The sequence below is a fragment of the Varanus komodoensis genome, unplaced genomic scaffold (genome assembly GCF_004798865.1).
Source record: "Varanus komodoensis strain SLA01 unplaced genomic scaffold, ASM479886v1 scaffold1, whole genome shotgun sequence".
Classification (NCBI taxonomy): Eukaryota; Metazoa; Chordata; class Lepidosauria; order Squamata; family Varanidae; genus Varanus; species Varanus komodoensis.
In genome coordinates, this window is record NW_025335268.1 from 32,729,487 (window position 1) to 32,754,639 (window position 25,153).

At 38.2% G+C, this 25,153-nt stretch overlaps 1 protein-coding gene and 1 long non-coding RNA gene across 4 annotated transcripts in view; one reads left to right on the forward strand and one right to left on the reverse strand.

Moving 5' to 3' along the window:
- Positions 1-25,153, reverse strand: part of PACRG (parkin coregulated) — a 274,050-nt gene that overhangs the window by 118,975 nt on the left and 129,922 nt on the right. Inside the window, exons 3-4 of one of the 2 annotated variants that reach the window (XM_044421635.1) lie at positions 19,705-19,876; positions 10,573-10,722 (exon numbers count right to left, since the gene is read on the reverse strand). In XM_044421635.1, coding sequence (XP_044277570.1) covers positions 10,573-10,722; positions 19,705-19,876 — 322 coding nt within the window. The remainder of the gene's footprint in view (positions 1-10,572; positions 10,723-19,704; positions 19,877-25,153) is intronic. The other variant, XM_044421645.1, reaches the window with a different exon arrangement.
- The window catches only part of LOC123019110, a 91,211-nt gene that overhangs the window by 65,505 nt on the left and 553 nt on the right, over positions 1-25,153 (forward strand). Inside the window, exon 1 of one of the 2 annotated variants that reach the window (XR_006413851.1) lies at positions 24,627-24,704. The exons of the other annotated variant lie outside the window; for it this stretch is intronic. This is a non-coding gene — a long non-coding RNA (uncharacterized LOC123019110). Of the gene's footprint in view, positions 1-24,626; positions 24,705-25,153 lie in introns of those variants that run through there. 2 annotated transcript variants of the gene reach the window in all.

The following is a 25,153-nucleotide window of genomic DNA, read 5'->3' on the forward strand; positions in this document are numbered from 1 at the left end:
CACCTAGGAGTAAGCCCTAATGGACATAGTGGTATGTCTGAGAAACATGCCCAAAAGTGCAGTATAACAGATTTACTGCAGCATGCCTCTTCATGGATTAGAGCTGCAAAAAGGGTTATCCTTAGGTGCATTTACATAGACATAAAAACATAAGCACAGCCATGCAGTCAGATCAAAGGCCTGCATCCTGTTAAAAGAGAAGCCAACCAACTGCCTGTACGAACCCCACAACCAGGGCAAGAGCACAATACTTGCGCATGGACGCAACACACACACAAAGTATTGAGACAAGGTAGGTGCTATTCAGCCAACAGGATGTTCAGGGCTCACCTCTACCACAAGCCCACCCCCACCCACCAATTCCCAAAACAAGTAAACACCACCAGCCTTACTGGGATGATTAGAGCACTGGGAGCAGCTGCAGCAGCTGCTGGAGAAGCAACAGCTGCTTCTTCTGCTGCTTCTGACATGCACAGCCTTTCCCCATCATACCGGTACATCTTCCTGCAGGGTGCATTCTTCTTAAGACAAGGGATGGAAGGGCACTCAAAGCAGTGCAATGCAGTTGCCTAATCCTGAACTCTTTGTTGGTTGGCCTGTCTCTGCCTTGCTTTGCTGCCTCTGGCCGGCTAGAGCCAATTGGTGCATATCACTTGGGCAAGCCAGTTGGCTGCTACTGAGCCTGAGGAACCATGGACAAGTGAGAGGGATAAAAACATTTCTTTCCAATAAAGTGAATGTGATTAATTTGAAAAGGGAGGGAGAGAGACTTTGACTGAATTTCTGCAAAAGCATTTGAGATTGAAATCACAAAGTAATATTTCTATTTCTGCCTTTGTTCTCTGGTGTGGAAAGAATTGTACCAGTTGTTCTTTCTGCTCGTGCTGGGTAGATTACATTGTCAGATCCCAGCTCCAACCTTGGAACATGCTGCCCATGATGGAGCTGGCACTCCAACCCATCCTATGGCTGACTGGACAACATTTAGTGGCCATAGGATTGTGTCCTTGAACACATATGAAATAAGCACAGTGACAACTTCAGAAAGATTGGGCTTTAAAACTGGTGACAACACAATCAGTGATCTGTTTTTCAGGCATGACCACCTATACCTACAAATGTCTAATGCTGCAACATGGCATTTCTGTGTGCCACCATATACCTGGTTCACTTAAAATACTCATTTAAAAACAAATTTCATTTAGCTTCACCAGTCTACCTCAGTTTTACTGATGACACACTTACTGTTTGTATGGTATGCTTACTTACAATGTAACTTTTAACAGAAAATATATTTTATCAAAAGAAGTCTAACAGAAAAAATAGTAGTGATCCTTAAAAGCCTACAGTGGCAAAAAACAAAACCAAACCAAACCCAAAAACCTGAAGCAGCAGTTTCTTTGACCTGATAGAGAGAACATAACAAGATTCAGTATCTGAACATGAAAGCAAGGTGATATGACTGGAAATGACAAGTGTTTTTTCTTCTCCTTAGCAGTGAAGCCAGTTGACCGTGGGACAAGATTAGCAAGGGTTATCGTAATTTCTCTATCATTTGTGTCTGAAAACCAGAAATATGTTTTATTTAACCCATAAACTGTTGACCTGGATAGATGGCTCACCAGGTGAAGTTGTAGACATAAATGGTTTATGTACTGTACTTACTGATTCTGAGGCACAATTGCAAGATACATCAGAATTTTCACACATAGGTCAGGAGGGGCTGCATGTGTCATGCAATTGACTCCAAGCTGTCTTTCAGGCTGTGAAAACTGTGGTAAACAGAAATAAACTCTGTGTCTTTGTGTGCATGTACCTATAGGAGGAGAACCAAAGCCAAAGGATAGAAAGCACATGATCTAAAGAAATAACCAAGGACCTTAAAAAAGGTTGGCACAAATCACTGGGTAGCAATTCTACACAGAACAATCATTAACGTCTCATTGCTATTTGTGGGCAGTATTCAATACCACCTGTGCGCCAACACAACACATCCCTAGCACGATGGGGATTTATCAGCTCCCAAAGCAATCACAAACGAGAGGAAATGCTTATTTCTATGAGATGAGTCAGCAGAGCTCACAGAAGGTGCTCTACTGACTATCCCATTCCAGAAAAGAATATCTCTACTCATTTCAAAGTGCTGCTTCCTTCTGCAGGTGTGCTGCGTACCCTGAACACAACAGAACCAGCAGAACTATAGCAGCAGTACTGGATACTGCCCCATGATTCCAGTTAAGGCCACCCTGGAAAAAGTGATGTGAGCCTGAACTAATCTACAGTAGGGATGGATGAGAAATCAATTGGCTTCACATTTCAATGTGAACTTCCTGAATTTGTACTTCCTGAAACTACCCATGAGCCAGAACGCTGTGAAACAGATTTTACAATGCATTTGGTAAATCAGAAGTGCACACAAAATGCATTAGCAGGAAAAATGTGAAAATGCACACAAAACTGTTATATATTAGGGAAGGTTGCTTGAAATAAAATCCTATATTTAGAAAAGTCCATACAAATGTGCATGCTTGGAGAAGTGTAGAAACATGCATACTTTTAGATAAATACGCATGAAGATAAACATTTATGTTCATGTGGCTTTAATATGCAAATAGATGCAAAAACTGAACAGAATGTGTTTAACGTTAAGACAAATGAGAAACTGAGCAGGATCAAACTTGATAGATTCATCCATTCCTAAAATAGGAATATGTAACAGCCTCTGAAATTGCAGGAGGGGTAAACTACATTTCAGTATGAATGTGGAAATTTAACATGAAGTTTAAAGTAGATACAGAGAAATGGGCTGAGGTGAATAGGGTGTTTTCCCCCCTTGATACTTGTCAACACTTACTTCCTTGTTTTTGCATTATAAAATTGAAAGCCAGGTGCAGATACAGCAGAATCAATTTCTCAAAGCTTAGCAGTTTTGCACTGTCTTTCACAGAAATATTCTCCTAAGAATAGAATCTTAATTGAGTACATTAATTCAAAATATGTGTGACAAATAAATAAAACCCATTTGAATCATTAAACAAAGACAATATTTCACTGCAAATTTAACATAGAAATATGATATGTTAAGAAGTGAAACAAATTTGAAACCATATGTCCCTCTAAAATGTAACATATTTGTTTACAAACATTCATGAAAAGTGAAGAACCATGCAGAAAATAAACATAACTTCTTGTAAATTATCTAACCTGCTTTTCTAAAGGGGTTTTAACAGAAATGTGCCATTTGTGACAAATCTACTCATGAGAAGCCTGGTGCCAAAAATGCCAGAGCATGGCACCATCTCACTGTGACAGATAAATGTAATGAATTGCACCCCCAGACTGAAATGCATGCTGATATTCTGGAGCTGCTGTCCTATGAGTACATCAGGAGTGAGCCCCATTGACTGTGATGGGATTTACTTTCAAGTCAACATGCATAGGATTATGTTGTCTTTAGGATTGTAAAGAGGACACTGAGAGCATGCAGTTGAAGTGGGACTGAATCAGAAGTTTCTGGAGGCCACAGGTTAGGAAGAAGCTTTGTACTGGTGCATGCACTAGAATGCCATTCTATCTGATACAGATGTAGGGACTGAGTCCTCTTCACTCACCTACAGCATTCCAAGCTCTGACTTGGAAGGTGCCCTAGACAAAGACAAGGAGGGATTGGAATGCACCACTGAAACACCAAGCAGAGTTAGCCAAGCAGTTGGGGAATCACACATCCTCATAAATGGGGAAAGTGCAGGGCATGTGATACTTATTTCCAAAAGAAGAACCAACTGGAGTGGTTCTAGCCAGTGCTTGAGCTGGATCAGCTCTGCCAGTCCTGTATCTACACCAGTTGAACTTCTTCCCAATATGCCCTCCTGCCCATTGAGATCTGAGGCGGAGGTCCTGCTCCGGAAGACCTCCTTGAAGATTAGGGGGGAGAGTACCCAGAGGAGGGCCTTCTTTGTGGTGATGCCCCTACTATGGAATACGTTTCCCAGAGAAGTTCGCCTGGCGCTGACATTATATTTTTTTCAGCATCAGGCAAAACCCTTTTTATTTTCCCACTATTTTAATGTTTAATTGATTTTAACTGGGGTTTTGGGATATTAATGGTTGGATGCTGTGGGGTTTGTTTTATTCTACTTATTTATTGTAAGCCATCCCAAGACATTTTCAGGGGACAGGATAGAAAAGCTTCTAATAAATAATAATAAATAAACCCTGATGGAAGTGCTGCTGGAGAAACATTAGCAACATGAGCCAGAGCTTTGGCCAGGGAGCAGATGGCCACACATGTCCAATGCCATCTAATCCATGGAGAGCTGGGTGAAGGGTCACCCACCCACCCCATTATGTTCTTAGAACTTGCTAACAAGTTCTCCAGAGGAAGCCAGGGCAAACTTATGGTGTAGGAATTAGGGCAATATAATGCGCAATAAAGTCTACAATTAATAATGTGTGATGTGTAAGAAAAGCTACACTGGGAAGTATCCAGAACTGCTGTATATCATCTACCACTGATGTACAGCTATCGTAAGAGATTTATAGCACAACACAAATAGCATACTCTGGCATAATAGGTTTCCTGGAGTACCAGCATAAGGATGTCAGGAATACCAGGATACACAATTGGCATTTCACAAAAACGTATTTATTAATGCCAACACTATACTAATGGCGTAAGAGCAGCACTGGATACTGTGCAAAAGTGTCCAGGCATCATTATGCTGTGTACATAGAACAAGCAGCACTCAACTATATGGAATAGGAAAGGAATACACAGTGTGTAAAGACATATGCACATACATTAACTATATCTGACAGTAGTTCAATATGGAGAGGCTCTTTTTTATGGCAGCTCCATGTTTCATATAATATATAGTACCATTCACTATTCTGCATTTAGGAATGATTTAGGGATTATGTAAATTATTTTTTATTCACCCTTGAGTACCCAAGGGAGACTGTAGCCACTTTTTTAACAATAAAGACTGCAACTGCCAGATCAAAATAGAAAAAGAAAAAAGAAAAAGAAGTATCCAATTAGCTTCTCCTGCTGGTATATTGGTTTCTGCCTGTATAAAGGAAAGGGGGTGATTCTCCTTACATCTCTCCATGCACCCACAGAATCTGGAGGAATAGAGCACCTCACAGAGCAGCTATTATCAGAAGGGAGGGCTGCAAAGGGGAGGAAGGAAAAATCTTATGGCACAAGTGACAATGATGGATTTTGGCCCATGAATTTATACCCCTTTCATGAATGCATAAACTGATTAATACATGATCAGGCCATTGTTTAAAGAAGAGGTGTATTAAAGAAGACAGAACAAGGCTGACTCAGTGCTTCAGAGTTACTAGCCAGTAATTATGCTGTAAGGATGAGACCAAATGTCTTAAAGTTGTGTCATTTGCTGAAAGGATGCATGTCCTCTGCCTTGGTGAACTTTCCTCATCTTCTTTCTTAGTCATTTAAGTTGCTGAACAAATTAGGCTATTAACACATCAGAAGGAACTGCTAAGTATTAATAACTTTAATCACTGCTGAGTCAGTTGTATTTCACACAGGCGAATACTGTATCCATACCTAAGAAATTAGAGAGTCATTACAAATTATGCAGCAACAATAAATAGCAAGTGTTACAATTCTTCAAACTGGTTAGCTTCCGTGTTATAATGTTTTCAACACAGCTGCTAAGGAAAGTTGATGAAGGCTATAATACTTGGAAGTAAGATCCATTGAACTCTATGGGACTTAGGATTTTGCTAAGAATAAACTCATCAATTAAATAGGTATAGCAAGACGTTGTAGCCTCCTCAGAGATACCATGTTATAGCTACCACAAAAGAGACAAGCTTAAATAATTTTTAGACAAAGAGAAAATGAAGTAAGGCAAATTCAGAACCTCCTGAAATTTAACAACATACAAAATGGAATGCATGTCACAGGCTTCTTTCTGACCCTATCTTTTTCAGGTACTAAAAGTCCTTGTCTATGAGAGATTGCATAGTCTTAGAATTAAATTGCTGCACACTATGAACTATAGAATTTTTAACTCTCTTAAACGAATAACTCTGCACACCCACACCTTGCTTCCGTTTTTGGCCAAGCAATGAAAAATAACAGCATTCCCCTTGATTTTTTTTTAAATTTTGTTTAATATATAATCTCAGCTCTTTTAAGACTAGTGGCATTTGTTCCTACACAATTTTCAGCTGCAACAGGGATAAGGTACACTGTTCTTTTTGCAGAACTGATACATGTGAAAAGTCTACTTACAAGCCTTTTCATGCATTAAAATATAACCTACTTCATTGCAAGAGAGTTTAGGATGTGAAGAAGGTATGTCAGCTCCACAGCATGGTAACTTCTTCCTCCAACAAGAGGAAGCTGGACAAATAGACTTTCCAGAAGCTGAACATGGATCCCATCCTGCTGCTTCATTGGGCTGTGTCACTTTCCACTAAATGTGGGCGGAGAATTGCTCCCCATTTCCATTTGTCCCTGGTAAAATTGTTATTTCGACAGTTTTGCGGATGTGGGAAGAAACATTTGGGGATAGTGGGTTGTATACAACTCCAATAATTATACTGCTCTAACAATAATTTTAAGCCCCTGCCTGCTTTCATGCGGATGATACTGCATGGTCATACAGGCATTCTAGGAAGTGTGGGTAGGTTAAAAGCCTGAATGTGGAGATCTCTCCATGCTTCAACTATGAATCCCACATTTGCAGGTGACACATACGTTGTTCAATAGCCATCCTTAGCAACTGCAGCTAATAATAAAATAATTTATTTTACCAACTTATTTTATATTTATATTTTATTAGGCAACTGTAGAGCTTTGGATACTGAGCAGTGTGGAAATGTAACAAACAAATGCTGGTTTTCTTTCCATAACGAAGTGCTTACAGCCTTATTTTTTAACTTACTGGGATGTAAACAGATCAAAATTATTTGGGCTACAATCCTATCTCAACTTACCTGGAAGTGACTCTTACTGAGCTCAGTAGGAATTATTATAGATATATATAGGATTGTACTATATATTAATAGTACTATATATTAATTTATTTTAATCAGTACAGGTGAGGCAGTGGCTGTACTGAACCGGTGCCTGGCCGAGGTAATGGGCTGGATGAGGGCCAATAAACTGAAGCTCAATCCAGACAAGACGGAGGTCCTGTTGGTTAGCGGTTCGGGCTTCGGAGAAGGTGAATTGAACCTTGTCCTGAACGGGGTTGCACTCCCTCCTAGGGACAAGGTCCACAGCTTGGGAGTGCTCCTCGCCGCTGCTGTCACCTGAGCTTCGAGTGAAAGCTCCGGGTCGAGGAGCACTTTCCTCCAGCTTCGGCTGATTCATCAGCTGCGCCCCTACCTGGAGTACGACTGCCTGGCGACAGTGACTCATGCGCTGGTGACTTCCTGTCTTGACTTCTGTAATGTGCTCTACGTGGGGCTACCCTTGAAGACGGTCTGGATACTTCAATTGGTTCAGAATAGAGCTGCCAGGCTGCTGACGGGGACTGGACGTTATGTTCACATGACTCCAGTCCTCCGTCAGCTTCACTGGCTCCCCATTGAAGTCCGGGCCCAATTCAAGGTGTTGGTGATGACCTATAAAGCCCTAAACGGCTTGGGTCCTGGTTACCTGAAGGAGCACTTACATCCATATATGCCCAGTCGCCCCCTGAGATCGGCGGGAGAGGCCCTTCTCCGGGAGCCCTCCGGGGAAGAAGTTAGGAGGGTGGTTACTCAGAGGAGGGCTTTCTCTGCGTTGGCGCCTAAGTTATGGAATGCGCTCCCCAGAGAGGTCCGCCTGGCGCCGTCGTTATTTGTTTTTCGGCGCCAGGTGAAGAACTTTTTATTTAAGCAACATTTTAAATGTTAATACTACTGAATTTTATCTGGCCAGGGCGGCTTATTTTATATTGTGTGTATATTGTATTTTAAATTATTATTAGTATTCTAATATGTATATTTTAATTTATGTTGTTTTATTTATTGTTGTAAGCTGCCCCGAGGCTTCGGCGAATGGGGCGGCATAAAAATGTTTTAATAAATAAATAAATAAATAATCTGTGGATTTAAATCTGCAAACTGCTGATGTTGACAGGTTTGTGCTTTAAAATATGGTGCTCCATTTAATCTATACAGCATTTTACAAGCTGTTAGGGATCACTACAGAATAAGATAAATTGATGATGTGAAAATGCCCTTGGTTTATAATGCACATCCTGTAACACCATTATGGTTGTTTTCATTAGACAGCATATAATAGTTGTTAACTGAAATCAACAGCATCATTGTTTACCAATATTATGCAGGAAGGATTTGGCTGCCACAGTTGTATAATACTTCTCAAACTAATTTCTGCTTCTTTGGCTCATTCTGATTTCCATACAACACAACGCAACGCAACGCAACGCAACGCAACGCAACGCAACGCAACACATGAGAGTGCTTTTTGCTACACTTTGAAGATTCCCTTGGTCCTCTGTCATAAATTCTGTCTTCTGCTTAAAAACCATACAGTGAATTCTAATTTATTTAAACCTTTTTTAAATCTCAGGCATATTCATAAAACACCATTTAGAATATGAACTATCCTTGGGTCCATTATTTTAATAACATTATCAGATACTAAAAAAAATGTTTTGTTATATATTCCATGTTATTGCAGTATTAACTTCAAGAAGAAGTGGTATCAGGTGATTCACACCAAACTTAAGTCATGCCACAAACATGATCCTAATTTATTTTGAGAAGACCAGGAAACTTAACTATGGATTCTGAATGATAAGGAAGAAGAAAGCAATGCATACTAGCAAGTAATGCAGTGCAACATTAACAGTCCTATAGCTATTATAAAAGTTTATTGCTTAAATAATTTCATTAATAGTTCAAATACTCTAATAGGTTTAGGTATGTAATTGGACTTCCATCAATTAAAACACAGAGTATTAAAAAAATTAAAAATATAACAAAGTCAATTAGGAATTAACAACTTCAGAATTCCAGACTTTAAAAAGATTAGAAAATTAGTATAGTGCTTTATAACACTGGGTAACATTTCATTTTTAGATATTTAACTTATTTCAGAAGAAATGGCTGTACACATACACGAATGTACACAGAGCTGTCATACCCATGGGTATGGGGAGAAACTTGCTTGGGCAGGAATTCCATGAATACAATCAAGCAAAGACTGATCTGAACGATGTCACATTTCACTATGGTCACATTCCACATTCTACATTTGCTATTATCATTCACAGTCTTGAAATAAATAACACTAGATATTATTTTAATTGGTTATTTTCTAGTAGACAAGTTGCATAAATCAGAAGTCTTTGCCTCATTAGTAGCACTTTCCTTCCTAAATAATGACTACTGTCATTGCATCAAATAATTTTTGAACCAAATAGATAATGTATAGTGGGACAGTATAATCAAAATATTTATCAGTAAGTAAGCCTTGTGAATGCTACTGAAATATCAGGAATTTCACTGACATGTGCAAATCATAAAATATTTTTAGCATGGCTCTCAAACAATCAAGTTAATGTAATGTCCACAGATAACATCAAAAATAAAAACAGCATGGCACAACATTTCAAATAACTACTTTAACAGTGATCAGTCAGAGGTATTATCTCAGTGTGTGTACATTTGTAGGTCTGTCTTATATAAGTTTAAAACTATCTACTATGAGACAAATCATAGCACAAATGCCAAGTGGGTGCAGTATACAAAATGTATAAAATAATCCCTCATTAAGGAGTCTTCATTTAAAAAAATAAAATGCATACTAGAATTTTGAACTAAATTGAAAATTCTTCCTGGAATTTTTAATAGCTGAGCAGGAATATTAAACTGCTTGGTAGAGCAGTGCAAGTAACCTGCAGGTTGAGTCTTATTGGGCTAGAACACTACCTCATTCACAACATTTTACATGGGTCCACTCAATGACATCTTCCATTTGTAACTCTTCTACAGTTTCCCATTGTTTCTTCTGTGTTTCTTTTCCTTAATCGGAAAAAAGAAAAGGAAACACAGAATGGCTGCACAATGCTTTCTGATTGTTAGTGTTAGGATTCCTCTGTCTGGGGACACCGTAGTCATATAAAGATTTTAGAACAACAAATACCTTAAACCTGTATTGTCTTTAAATCTGGAAGAACCAATTAAAAACATTCCTTCTTGGGTACGAAGCAATGACAATGAACTTTAGCAATTAGTGAAGTTCAGAGCATGGATCTTGTCTATTGAAAGTGGGGGAAATGCAATCTATTAATGCATTTAGAAGAGTGCTACAAAACTTTACAAATTAATTATTGCAAAATGATAGACCTGCTCCAGTGCTTCTGTAATGTGTTGAATAAGCTCTACGTGTAAAGAGTAATAAATGAAGTTGTTAATTTCACCGCATCTCTGGGGAATAGCAGAGGAGCTGGTGCCAAATGTATCTGAGATTATATGCAATAGTAAATTCTAACAGCATTGTTAATTAACCCTGCTTTCGGCCCCTTTTTTGATGGAGGGCTTGCACGACACAGAACTGGTTGGATCACTCACCATTCTTATTCTTAAAGATGTTTAAAATGGGAAGAATCTGACGATAATAGGGCACTAAAGCTTCTCCCACCATGTCAGCTGACACAACCAGGTGCTGAAGGACTTTGAGTGTGATGCAGATGACCTGTCGGTTTCGAAGGTTCAGTGCATCTTTGATACAAGAAAAAAGACAAGCAGAAAACAGAAAATTTAATTTCAATAATTGATAAGTAGGGGGAGGGAGATCCTCTAATGGACAAATTTAATTAAACTGTACACTGCTGGGGAGTGTAAGTGGGCCTTTATTAGCCCAGCTTTGAAGGAGCCCAAAGATGGATTGCAGTCCCAACAGTTATAAAACACTGCCTTGTCTGACTATTATTTGTTCCCACATTTTGTGCTGACTCCTCACTAACCCCAAGAAAGCAGCTCATTATTTCTTCTTGCTGCCTACATTCCCCCAAAAAAAAGAAAAGAAAAGAAAAAAGAAAAGAAAAGAAAGCCATCAGTAAGTACCACTGGGACTAATGGAACTGCAAAGGCAACCCAGAAAGGTTGACAACAGAGACATTCTAGTGCAACAATTAGCCTGTCTGTATTTGCTAGCTTAGCAAACATTTTATTCATTTCAATTAACAATTCCTACTATGAGACAAATATTTATGGAGAAAAGCTTGTAGGCTTTTTTTTTGAAAGACAAACAATCTGATAAATAAAGATTCCATCTTGCCTACTTAAGAGATTTTTGTGTAGTTTCAGGCAGCTAAATTTTGCCATCACTTTCAATAATTCGCATTGTTCCAGCTCCATTTTGGCCTCCTAAACAGGCAAAGAATGTTGTATACCCCTTTGTATTTCAAAATTAATTATATTTTCAAATGTATAATTTGTATTCAAAATCCTTTGTATTATTGGCCTCCTATCCCAAAATTATAAAGCCTGGGGGCAAATGCCACAAACTGTAGGTTTTAATCTTTACCAAGAATCCTATACATGTGAACTGTGAATAGAAACAAGCTGTAAATAGCCATAGCAGAACTTTTAGCCCCACTCACACAGTTATGTGAGACTCTAGCATCAAAAGACTGGCAAAGTAAGGAATCCAACATTTTGCAATGCTTTTTAAAATAAATAACTAAATATTATGGGGAGCAAAAGTATACATAAGGCTCATTGCAAGTATACTTCTTGAAATAAGAGTGCCCAATAAAGTCATGGGTTTAGGGTTAGAGGGAAAGAGGGATGAGTTGGCATTATTTGGCTAACAGCTGCACAACCATTATCTGAAGTAGCAAGAGTGCAGGCAACACCTAGTCTAATTACATTGTACTAAGTTTTGCAACACCATGTACAAAGCCTAGTGCAATGACAGCTGGTGCAAATATTGTACAACAGTAGATTATCTTGATCAAATGTGTTATTTCTGCCTTGTAACTTTTTTTCCCTCCCAAGAACAAGGTGACTAGATTTTTTGCTTAGGTCCTTAGGAAATCTTTAACAGAAAGGAACAACCAAAATTGTTCCCTCTTTTCCCAGGGATATTTAGTACTAAAGACTGCTGCTTTTAACATGTCAAAGTAAAAAAGGATTTATCCCAATTTTTCAGTATTGATTTTCATGGGTATAACAAAAAAAAAAAAAAAAGCAGTTCTACTCATATACTTTCTCTTGCCCTAACTGTGCTAGAGCATTTAAAACTTATCCTTTCCTTGAGTAATGGTTTTGATGTCTAATGGGTAAAGAGATGATTTTATGAAATCTCACATCTACACAGTGAGGAAGCCAGGAGGTAAAGTGAGAGACACATTGAATTAATTTCTCCAAATTTCTATATCCTTTCTTCTACAATCTAAAAATTTTTCTCATTAAAAATCATAATCTGGATTTACAACAGTTTCAATCATATTTCTTACTTCTTTGTTTCTGATCCTTCAGCATTCTTATTACAATTCCAAACTTAATTATGTTGAAACTAAGAAAGAAGCATATTAGTTTTGTTTAATTCAAAAAAGGAAAGTGAAGTTCTCAAGAAAAGAAGAAAACATCATGCAGAAATAAGTAAACTGGTACCAGATGGAGCCCATGGCCTATTTATTGTTAATCACTGCTATAACCAAAATTTTATATGCAGCATAGTTCAATAGTAAACAGTTCAAAGCTTTATATATCAATTCCAAAGTAACTTCACTGCAATCAGTGTCCATTGGAGTTTGTCCAAGACATTCCATACTGTGAAGATGCAAAATATTTTTATTTAACAAAACTTAAATCAACAAAAACAAACCAGGCCTTATTTAGACATGCCACAGTGGAGGAGATAAATACTTTTCTTGATTCAACCTTTGTGCTGTAATAAAAAACATTTTGCAAATTTGCAGTGTTGATTTTCTTGTGTGCATCAAGTGGTAACAACACCAACTGGATCCACTTCAGTTACAGGCTGTACTGCAGCAAAATAAGGAAAAGTAAAAAACGTGACTGCTCCTACAAGGCACTGTACACCAATTTTACCAAATCAATATTTTATTTATTACATTTATATCTTGTCTTTTCTTAAAGGTGCTCAAGGCATTATACATAGTTCTCTCCCATTTTATCCTTACAACAAAACTGTGAGGTAGGTGAGGTTAACAGACAGTGACAGGCCCAGGGACATCCCACTTCATGGTTAAATAGAGATTTGAATCCTGTGTGAGTCCGACACCATAAACATTGGCCCATATATTATAGATTATTCATGTGGAATCTTGTGCTGATACAAGATTGGGCCAGAAATCATTTTCTTATAATTCATTCCCTTCTTTAAGTACCTCTGTTTATTCTGCTCCATCTTTCACTCACTATGTCCTTATGTTTTTCCAGTTTATTTTTTGTGCTAATTTGAACTTCAGTTATTTGCCATATTTGTAACATCAGTATTATGTTTCTTCTTTTCTTTTACTTTCAGTATTAGAACTTCCCTTCACGTATACAACCCCTTCTAAAAATTTTTCCATTCTGCAGTTGTCCTGTACCTTTTGTTGCTATTTCAATTTGCACATTGGAAGAAGCAGGTGTGAATTAACCTTCCACCTCAAGGTATTTCACAACCTTTGATAAAAGATCTTGTCAAGGTATTTTCAAGATAGCTAAATAGCCTTTGGTTTTAATTTAATGCATTCCTTAATAAGGGCAAGTTCATCATACATGATGCACCTAAGCTAAGCATTTTAAATCATGCCAGTTTCAATAGGACAGAGTTACACTCCTGAGTAATAACCCACCTGCTGAAATCAGTGCAATGTAAAAATGCTTATTGTTAGGCATGCCTTCATATTATAAACAAAAGGGAACTTATACAGAATTATAAAAGGCAACTAATATGATTTAGAATGAGAGGAAACTTGAGAGAAGGTGTCCATGTCAATGTTATTTATATGCCAGCATTTATATTGTGTGGAAGGTGGTTTACATTAAAACTGATAAACAAAAACCAAAAGCGAAAAACAGAAAATGTGAAAAGGGAATGTGTTCTCAAAGGTGCCAGTGAAGATTCTTTTAACTGAATTGAACTGAAGATGCATACTACAAAACTCAAATTCTGCAAATATGCTTCCATTTGCTTTCAGACACATCCTTCGTATACCATCAGGAAGGTCCACCTGGATCCAACTTTGCTTAGCATGGGCTTTGCTTCTGTTAGGCAGTGCTACCTCTCTTGTACATTCTCTCATGATGAGAGGATGCAAGGCAGAACAAGCTGAGCTGGTTGGGTACTATGTGCCCTATCAAGTGGGGGAAAACTGGCACACGCCACTCACTGTTCCAACAGGGACAGCAAGCAACAAGTGGTGGAGCTACTCAGCCACCACTTGAAAGGCATCCACCAAACAACCCACCAAGAATATGCAGGAGGGGCATGGGACATGCATGGCAGCTTTGTGCCCACCACTGAAATACTTGCCTATTTATAACCCTATTTATAATTATTTACAGCCATACTGGTTCATTAGAACTTATTTAAACAATTGAAACTTCAATAGAATAGTGCCTTATTAGAATCAACCAAATCATTACAAATAGGTCACCACATTTTCTAGGACTTGACTTCTTCAGGGCATTAAACAAGAATGAATGGGAGCGAGGTCTTCTGTGAAATGGTGAGAAAGCCCCAGCTTTGCTCAAGATGGACTTTCAGAAATATGGAAACTGTAATTTCAGAATTATTTATTCATTATTCTTTACATTCATATCCTGCCTTTCCTCTTCTTGCAAGGAACCCAAGGTAGCTTACATGCTGCCACTCCTCTCCATTTTATCCTCAAAATAACACAGTGGGGAAGGTTCAGGCTGTGACTCAGTTACTGGCCCAGAGCCACCTAGAGAGCTTTGTGGCTGAGCAGGGGCTGGGACTCAGTCACCACTACTGCTGGGAAAAAAACAGGAGCTTGTGTAAGGAAAAGCTTCATCCTTTAGGGTCAAACATATTTTGTGTTAGTGCTACCTAAATCTAGTTACTGAGTGGCACAGCTCCACAGTGGGGAAAGTAGCCACAGTAGCCACAGTAGCAGCAGTGATATCTAAGCATTGATTAGTAGACAGTTTACACACTCCATCCCAACCTGGCACCTTCCAGATGCACTGGATGACAATTCCCAGCTAACTGGCCATGCTGACTGGAAATTATGCAAGATCCAATCCAACATAACTGGTTTACATCACTGTCCCGGCCTGTGTCTTCATCATCTACTACTTTCTTTAAGAAAAAATAATCTTAAAATCATTTCTTATTATCAGCTGTCTCAGAAGCCTGTTTGGCAAAAAAATATGGGATATAACTGTTTTAAATAAGAAAGAAATATTAAGCTGGCCTGCATGACTCACATACCAAGCCAAATACTGCCAAATAGCTATTTCCTGTGGTCTGTAACATGCTCAATAACCACTTTCTTGCTTTGGAACACCAAGTAAGTGACAAAGGAAGGCAGGCTACCATGCTTCGAAGAGCCTACAAATCACTGGCTGGTGAATGAAATGCATTCATTCTGGTGGATCACCAGTTGCACGGGCTTGCCAAAAGTCAGGTCACCACCTCATCTCTGGCAGATGCTTCTGTGTTTTTGCATGATAATTAGAAATTCTGTAGAAAACAGTACATGTTGAATTTTAAAGAAGAAGAAAAAAACTGCACATATGTCCTGGACCCTAGGGGTAAGAGGGTTTAAGATCTGGTGACAATTGTGTGTGCTTTTTCCATATTTTTTGTACTACATATCCTTGCCCCGTTGTCTAAACAAGTCGATGCATCCCATTTCATTGTTCATACAAAATTGGAACCACTCACCTACACAGAATAAGAGGAAAAGGGCTCAAAACAGAGGAAACCTGAAGGAAATAGCACAATCTGCCTCCCCTACTGAAAAGATTACGAAAACTTTAATCTAGGGAAACAGCAAAGTAGGTTGAGTTCATCTTGATTGTGTGATATAATGTTCATCTGGAAAGCTTCAGTGGCACAGAAGGCTTGATTTCAAAAAATTCCCAGATCAACCTGGATTTTAGAAAGACATCTTGTCTCGATTTAAAACACTTAAAATAGAACCTCCACCTCCCTAGACAGCACATTTACAAACTGTTCACATTTGCCCTCTGTAATCTATATATTTTAACCTTTCTTGATGTATAAGTCCCTCCAGGCCATAGATCCTCTTTCCCTCCCCAGAATTACTTCACTACTCTTGTGCCATTTTCATGTGTTTTAAATGATCTTTTACAAGGTATTTTAAAAGGCCAGATAGACAATACACCTAACAGAATGTGAAACAGCAAAAGACAATTACATGAAGCCTTAGATGCATTTGGGTTTAGTTTAATTGTCTTATCAACTTTTCACTGCAAAAGCGGAGTTAATTCTTTCTTGTCCCATTCTTCTTCATTTCCATTCCATAACTATACAAATGTGAAGAAGATTCTTGTTCACTCTCTACAAATTCTTTACCTTCCAATAGGAATCAGCCGGTGTGTGGGGAGGTTCTTAGATATTTGAGAATGATGCAGGTTCTATTCAGGATTAGGGGAAGTTATTTCATCTATTAGACCTAAGATGGGCTTAGATCTTAACTCCAAGATCTTCATTGGAAAACCTGTTTCAAAAGCATTGAAAGGATGCTGAGAAGTTGGCTACCTGGGGCAGGGCCTTTTCAGTGGTGGCATCCCATTTGTGGAATCAGCTCCCCAGAGATGTGTGCCACGTGCCTTCTCTCTACACATTTCAGTGCCAGGCAAAACCTTTTTTATTCTCGGAATATTTTAATTGTTGCCAGTTTTAATTCTAATTTAATTTTAATTTTAGGTTGTCAGCTTAATTGTTGTATTTTAATACACCAATTTATCTATGTATTTACTGAGTTTGTATGCCACCCCAATAGCTGGAAGGCTCTCTGGGCAGCTCACATCGCAGACGTAACACAGCAATGCTGATAAAATTAGATAAACATTAAAAGCTAAAAGCACAGTACATAATACAATAAAAAGTGATGTATAAAATGCAACAGGAGGATAAACATAATATAAACAGCAAGCCAATAAAACAATAATAAATATTGCTATTTATAAGATAGTGTCCACTCTGTTAGTGGATGATGTTAACACAGTTGGTGCTCCTGCTGTTGGAATGGATGTTTTTATTGGTACTAACATTTTATTATTGAATTTGTTAATATGTTGGTTTTTATGTTTTCTTGATAGTTTTAACTGAAACTATCCAGAGAACCATGTGGCTGTTGTGACAGTCTAAATGTAAAGGCAAGCAAGCAAGCTTCATTCAGACCAGTCTTGGTGGTAGCCAAATTATTGTTTACTATGTGTGAGAGTTAAAGAACACATTGGGAAGATGGTGGGCTGCGATGGATATGTCATCCAGCCCTGATAAAAAGAAAGCAAGGTTGGAAGGCAAAAAGGAAATAGACAGATGGTTAGCCATGGACTTTGAAGCATTTGCTCATTTAGCTACAATTTTGGAAATTGTTACTGTCTATGGATATGGAGAGGTTTTGGGTTTTGGATGGGTTCTTCTAATTTGATTAAAAGGCATGTTGGACAAAGTTCATAAATACTGAAAAAATCTAATATATGCAGGGAATTGAAGCAATAGGAAATAATGAATAACGTACACTAATGTGCGAAAAACATGCCATTTGAAAGACCAGTAACATGGCACATTAAAGTCAAGCAGAAGCCTCAAGAAGACTGTGATTCAGACATTATTAAGTGACCAATGCATAAACTTTGTACCCACACTCATCCTCACCTTGCTACTCTTTCCCTCCTCCCTTCTTAAAGTTCCCACCATTAAGTAATTCTGGTGAATTAACTGATGTTTCCTGTTATCTCCAAACTGGTAAACTATGTTCAGGGATTGGAACTTGCCAGGGTATAAAGCCAGATTTTGAAGGCTGTTTAATGTCCAGGCTTGTTTTGATTCTGATTTAAAATAAAGATTGAAGTACTAGGGCCCAAACATGGAACAGAGACAGGATATATTTTATAGGAGTCCTGGAGATCCATGGGAGCAACATCTCCAACAATGAGGGGAAAACAACGTTTACTGTAGATCATTCCTAAGCTTATATATGGAAGCCTATTTTCCTGCACATATGTATCTATTGTTCAAATCTTGTAAAATTTGCTAGAGCTAGTCCGAAACAGTGTTGGTGCAGAACAAGCAAGATTTTGAACAATGTGTTGCTGGACCAGAACCTTCTCTAGAAATAATGTAGCTAAACTTGAACTTGTCCTTTGAAAGATCAAGAGAATTGTCCTTCCCTATGTAACATGATTTCTTAAGAACTATGAGTCCTGGAATTCACGGTTGGCAGGCAGAATGGAAGGATAAAGCACCATAATAATCAGGGACACTGATTCCAGCAATAAAAGGAGCTATTCCTACTGGTAAGACTTACAGGACCAAAATATACCTGATCAAACATTTAGTTCATTCGTTCTCACAGTTCATGAGTTAAATAACAACGATGTACTGCAGCATGTTGTTTGAACCTGGTGACTTCTACTTAATTCCCATACACACATAGACACACACAGATGCGCACACAATAGCCAAGCTGGTGGCCAGTGCAAGCCAGAACTCATCAAAAACTGCAAGCATTCTGTTAGGGGCAAGAACAGTAAAGCCATCTAGCTATTTTGTCTTTTGAGTGTGAACTTGCAAGATGAATTTAGTTTGAGAAGTTAACTCATGATTTTGCAATTCAAAAAGTCAATTAAAATAAAACTTTCAAGTGAATTCGTCTCTTTATAAAGTTTTTGCACCCATGATAGTCCATTATAATAAAAAAGAATGTCAGAATGTCAGATCCTTTATTAGGATCAATTCAATAGGTACAAACCAGGTAGAAAACTCTGGATGATTCTTATTCAGGTTTGATGTTAGATTGAATGTAAATAGCAAAGGGGGGTGGTATCTGGGACTTTGCGCCATGGTGTGGAAGTGTAGAAAATGTAATTTCAGATTGCCGTTTCAAAAATGTAAAGAGTTCTTTCATGACAAATAGGATTGTGATAAATGTGGAAGGGGTTCCATTTTCTAAGTGTTTACTGAGATCAAAAAATATGATGCCTGGCTTCTGCCTGATATAAAAGGAAACAAAAGTTCATTAACACAGGAAAAGTTTAATTGCAATGCATCAAGAAGGGAGGAGGAAAGAGGCAGTAGAAGGAAAAGTCAGCTGGCACAAGGCTCACATCTATCTCAGCTTAATAATAACCACACCAAGGGGGCATGAGGTTAGAAAGAAAAAAAGTCAATGTTGCTTAAAATTATAGACAAAACAGGACATTGAGAAGAGTTTTGTTACCTTTTTCACCTTTATGTTGTAAGTGATGCTGATATGAGAGATACTTGGGGAAAGGGAAAGAGTTAAACTTCTTGTATACAGAGAATGGGAACACAGTAAAAAGAAGACAAGCCCAACAAAGTTCTATGATATAAGGCCACCAAATGTGTGATGGAATGCAAGGCTTCCAGCGTCCTACCTCAAGTTTGCCATCATCCGCTAGAAATACAAAGCCCAGCATGTGTTATTGTTTCATTAGCTGCTTGTCAGAAAACCTAGACTGTGCAACTTCAATGATCCCATTCCCCTGATGTACACTTACTTTTTATGGGGATAATGAGCTGAGGAATGACTGGCAGGATCTTGTTTCCCCCATGCTCCAGCATATCATGGATACCTTGCCGAGCAAAAAACTCATAGGGAAATTGCATTTCACACAGACCATCAAAAAACAGAGGCAAGTAGTGATGGTAATCCAGTTTCTCAATCTCCACCTGAAAACATATACAGAAAAAAAGTAAATCTAAATAAGCATGCACATCCAGATAACCTAGAAGATTAATGGCAGCATTTAACTGAGCAACAGAAAAGTAAATATCCATTAAGATATCACAGTATGTCATGCAATATTAGTGTGATGATGGATTCCTTTGAAATTGATTTTTATTTTCAAATGATTGATAAGAGCATAAGAAGGGCCCATCTGGAAGAGTCCATCAAGTACAGTTCACACAGTGGCCACCTAAGTGCCTCAAGAAAAGCTAGAAACAGGAGGTGAGTGAAGCAGTACCATCCTGCCCATGTTGCCCAACAGTTCGTGTATCTAGTCATGCTGCCTCTGACATTAGAGGTAGTATATGGTAAACAGTGGCCTAGTGGCCACGGATAGCTTTATCCTCCAGGGATTTGTCCAGATTCCTTTTAAAGCCATCCAGACTGGTAGCCATCACTGAATCTTGTAGAAGTGAATTCCACAATTTAACAATGTTCTGTGTGAAGAACTGTTCCCTGACTCTCCCACTCGGCTTCATGGAATGACTCTGGGTTCGGGAGAGTAAGAAAAATGTCTCTTGATGCACTGTCTCTATGTCACTATGCATAATTCTGTACAACTCTGTCTCCCCTTACTCATCTTTTTTCTGTTAAACAATTCCAATTGTTCTAACCTTTGCTTACAGAAGACTTGCTCTAGTTCACTCATCAATTTAGTTGTCTTCTCTTCACTTTTTTCCAGCTCTATAATATCCTTTCCAGGCAGTAACTGGAACTGTATACAATATTATAAGTGTGGTCACACATAAATTTATATGAGGGGAGTATGATATTGGCCATTTCATTTTTAGTTCATTTCCTCATTATACCTAACATGGAATTTGACATATATACAACATTTGTACATTGAGATGACATTTTCATTGAACTGTCTACCACAAGCACAAGATCAATTTCTTGGTTAGTCACCACTAGTTCAGATCCCATTTATACTTGGAGTTGGGGATGTTTGCCCCAACTTTTTCTAGGCTTGTTTATATTGAACAGCATTTGGTATTCTGATGCTCATTTTCTCAGTTTGGAGGGATCCTTTTATAGTGCTTCTCAATCTCTTTTGGTTTTAACTAACCTAAATAATTTGGTATCATCTGCAAACTTGGCCACTTTCCTGTTCTCTCCTAATTCCAGATTATTTACAAATGCATTGAAAAGCATTGGTCAATACAGATACCAGTGGAACACCCGGGTTTACATCCATCCATCAGGAGAAATGATCATTTATTTCTGCTTTCTGCTTTCTTTTCTTTAACTAGGTCCTGATTCATAAGAAGGCCTCTCCTCTTATTCCATGACTACTAAGTTTGCTCAGGACTCTGGTGAAGAACTGTATTGAAAGTGCTGTGGACATCCAAATAAATAATGCATGCCATATCATCCCTGTTCACATATTTACTGACATTCCTAAAGAACTCTAAAATTGTAGTTAGATAGGAGTTGCTGTGCAGAAACCATTTGATCATTTCTCAACAGTATTTATCCTTCTACATGTTTCCTTATTTTATCTCACTTTAATTTTCACTTTATCTAATACTTTCAACCAGTTTACTCACAACAGAAGTTCAGCTAACTGGCCTATGATTTCCCAATCCCCATTCCCCATAGAGAAGGCATTTTTAAAAAATTGCATAGGTCATTCTCCAGTGTTCAAGTACTTCGGCTGATCTTAGGAACATATTACATATTTTTGTGGGAAGACTGGCAATTTCATATTTAAGTTCTTTAAGAACTCTAGGATGGATACCATCTGGGCCCAGTGAATCCAATTTTTAATTTGCACATAAGGCTGTGAATTTTCTCTTTTGTCATCACTTTTACCTTAGTTCCTCAAACTCTTTTCCTGAAAACATCAGTTCACAAGTACAGGAAACTAGCTGCTCTGTATCTTCTACAGTGAAGACACATTAAAAGAATTTATTCGGCTTTTCCTCAGTGTCCTGATATTCCTTTCATACTCATCTAATTTTCCTAGTTGGTTTCCTGATTCTTATATAATATTTAAAGAATTATTTATTTGCTGGCCTTAATGATATTAGCAACATAATCCTCGATATGCTTTTTGCACCTATTGTTTGCTTGCATCTCCTTTGTCCAAACTTTTGATCCCCTTTGCTTTCCTTACTTGGGCAAGACCTCCATTTCCTGAAGGAAGCCTTATTTTCTCTAATATGTTCCTTGACCTTACTCATTAACCAAGATTGATAACCCAAGGAATACATTCTAGCTGAGCTTCTATGAATGTGGTTTTAAGTTAACCTCCAAGCATTCTGTAAGGATTTAACAGTCCTATCTCTCCCTTTCAACTTCCCTTTTTTACTTAGTCTGTCATTTTAGAGGTTTCCTCTGTTGAAGACAAATATGATACTGTTAGACTTCCTTGACAATTTTCTACTTAAATGTATGCTAATATACTGGACCCAGAGAATAAGATTTTCAGGATGGAGAAACACAGAGTTGACTATAACGAGAAAGATAATTCAATAAATTCAAGACTGTCAACAGTTTTTAAAACTGAAGCTGGTTGCTTGCTTTGTTGTAAGAATATTGCTAATTCACCTAATTACATGTAACTTTAATATTGTAATCCAACCAAGAATATTATTGATACATCCATATGGTTACTATAATAACTGTAACAGTATACATTGAAGGGGGCCACTTTAAGAGGTTTTCAGAACAAAGAAAGTGTGACAAACATAATGAAGCAGCAGTAGCAGATGCAATTGTTTAAGGCATTTATCAAGTGTTGTCAGGATGCATTTTCTATGTAGCATTTTGGAACAGAAAATGAGCCCCAAGTTAATGATGAGGCCAAGCCAGATCCTTCATTATGAATGGATGAATGCAAAGATTGAGAAGAAAGTTTCTACTGTTACTAAGCTTCCTTGACAAATGAAACAGGTGCATTATTCTAGTTTTTCTAGCATATTATAAAGCACATTTAAAAGAACTTTGACATCCAAAAATGCACCCTCTAGATGTTGATGTAGTTTTAAGGTGACTAAGCTGATTGCATACTCCTATTAAGTGAAGTTCAATTTTGCCTCATTTAATTAAAAAGAAAATGTTGTATTACACTGGGAATATCACCACATGAAAATCTTCCAGAACAGAGACACTGTAGAGGTGCAGAACGCACATGTGTGATTCAGAGGGACCACAAAGAAGAACCTCACCCTAAAAAGATGTGGAAAAAGGTAACCAAACTGATCAAGGGGCTGGCATAACTCCCCCGTGAGGAATGTTTATACAGTTTGGAGCATTTTACCTTAGGATGAGTAATGGGAAATATATGTATAAAATCATGTACAGTGTGGAGAAAGTCTCAGAATATTAGAAACCAGGGTCATGAAGAGAAATAATGGGAGATTAAGGACAGAAAAAAATGCTTCTTCACATAGTGAATAGTTTAACTATGGAATTCACTACTTTAAGATGTGGTGAAGAATTGCTAAGAGAGGTGGCTTGGGAAGTGGATTAGGCAAATCCATGGAAGATAAAGCTATTAGAGTTATGACGGCTGCATATTACTCCCCGCATCAGAAACAATATGTCTCTGTATACCAATTGCTAGGGAACATGAGCAGGAAAGTGTTACAAAATTGTAGAATAATAGATTGGAAGGGGCTGGAGGGCCATCAAGTCCAATGCTGTAGCCAACTGCGGATCCATCTATTCATTGTTCCATCTAGCCCACCATCTACTGTTATTGCTAATCAGGATATCATGGGGCACTTTGTCAAAAGCTTTGCTAAAGTCAAGATAGAGTATGTTCACAGAATTCCCAAACTCCATTAGGGAGGTTACCCAATTAAAAACAAAACAAAACCAGATTAGTCCTGCAGGATGTGTTCTTGAGAATTCCATGTTGGCTTCTGATAATCACTGCATTGCTTTCATGTTGTTTGCAGCATGACTGCTTTACGATCTGTTCCAGAATTTTCTCAGGGATTGATGTCAGACTAACTGATCTGTAGTTCCCAGGTTCATATTTTTTTTCTATTCTTGAAGGTGGGGACAACATTAACCTTTCTCCAGTCATCTGGCACTTTCCATCTCAGAAGTGGTTCTGCGACTTCTTCTGCCAGCTTCTTTATGACTCCAGGATGCACTTCATCAGGCCCTGGAGATTTGAACTCATTGAACCCAATTAGATGATCCTTGACCATTTACCTATCAATCTTGGTCACAGATCTTTTGGGAGAAGGCTGAGCTAAAATAGGAAGTGAGCACTTCCACCTTTTGGCATATGTTATCATTTTGCCGTCCAAATTGAGTACTTGAACCCTCATTACTTTCCTCTGTCTTTCACTTTGGACATATGTAAGGAAAGCTTTTTTGGTTGCATTAAGCAACCCTCGCTTTAGCTTCCTGATTCCTTCCCTGTTTTCAAATCATCTCTAAGCTTTTCGTGAAGCCACATGGGCTTCTTCTGTTGTCTTCTTCCCTTTTTCCTTGTTAGAACTGTTTGTAATTTTTTAATCTTTTGTAAGCCGTCCTGAGGCTTATTGCAAAGGACAGGACAGAAATGTTTTAATTGAATTAAAATTTAGAATTTCCCTTTTCAAAAATTCCCATCATTTTGGACTCCTTTCCTTATTTGACTCACTTGCCATGGGACTTATTATTGTTCTGAGTTTATTACAATTGGTTTTCTTGAAATTGTGACATTTGGCTTTTGCTTCTTTTAGAATCAAGAGTACACGTATGGCATGCTCATTTTCCCGGAGAATTCCTGTAACTGCCATTCTGTCCACTAGGTCTTCCCTGTTGGTTAGTATCAAGTAAAAAAAAGTCATTCTTATTCTTTCCTCCACTTTCTGTTGGAGGAAATTATCAGCAACACAGTTAGGAATCTCTTGGAGGGGTCATGTTTGGCAGAATTTCTCTGCCAACAGATATTGTGGAAATGGAAGTCTCCCATAACAACCACATTGTACCTCCTTGAAACACTGGCAAGTCACTTCTCATCCTCATCTTCTCCTTGACTGGATGGTCAGTAATAGACTCCAACAAGACTTTTATTCCTTGCTCCATTTATATTAAGCCAGCTGCTCTCAATGGGTCTACTATGCGGTGGTGAGGAGCGCCTTCCTTCAGCTTCGGCTGATTAATCAGCTGCACCCCTACCTGGAGTACGACTGCCTGGCGACGGTGACACACGCGCTGGTGACTTCCTGCCTAGACTTCTGTAACGCGCTTTACGTGGGGCTTCCCCTGAA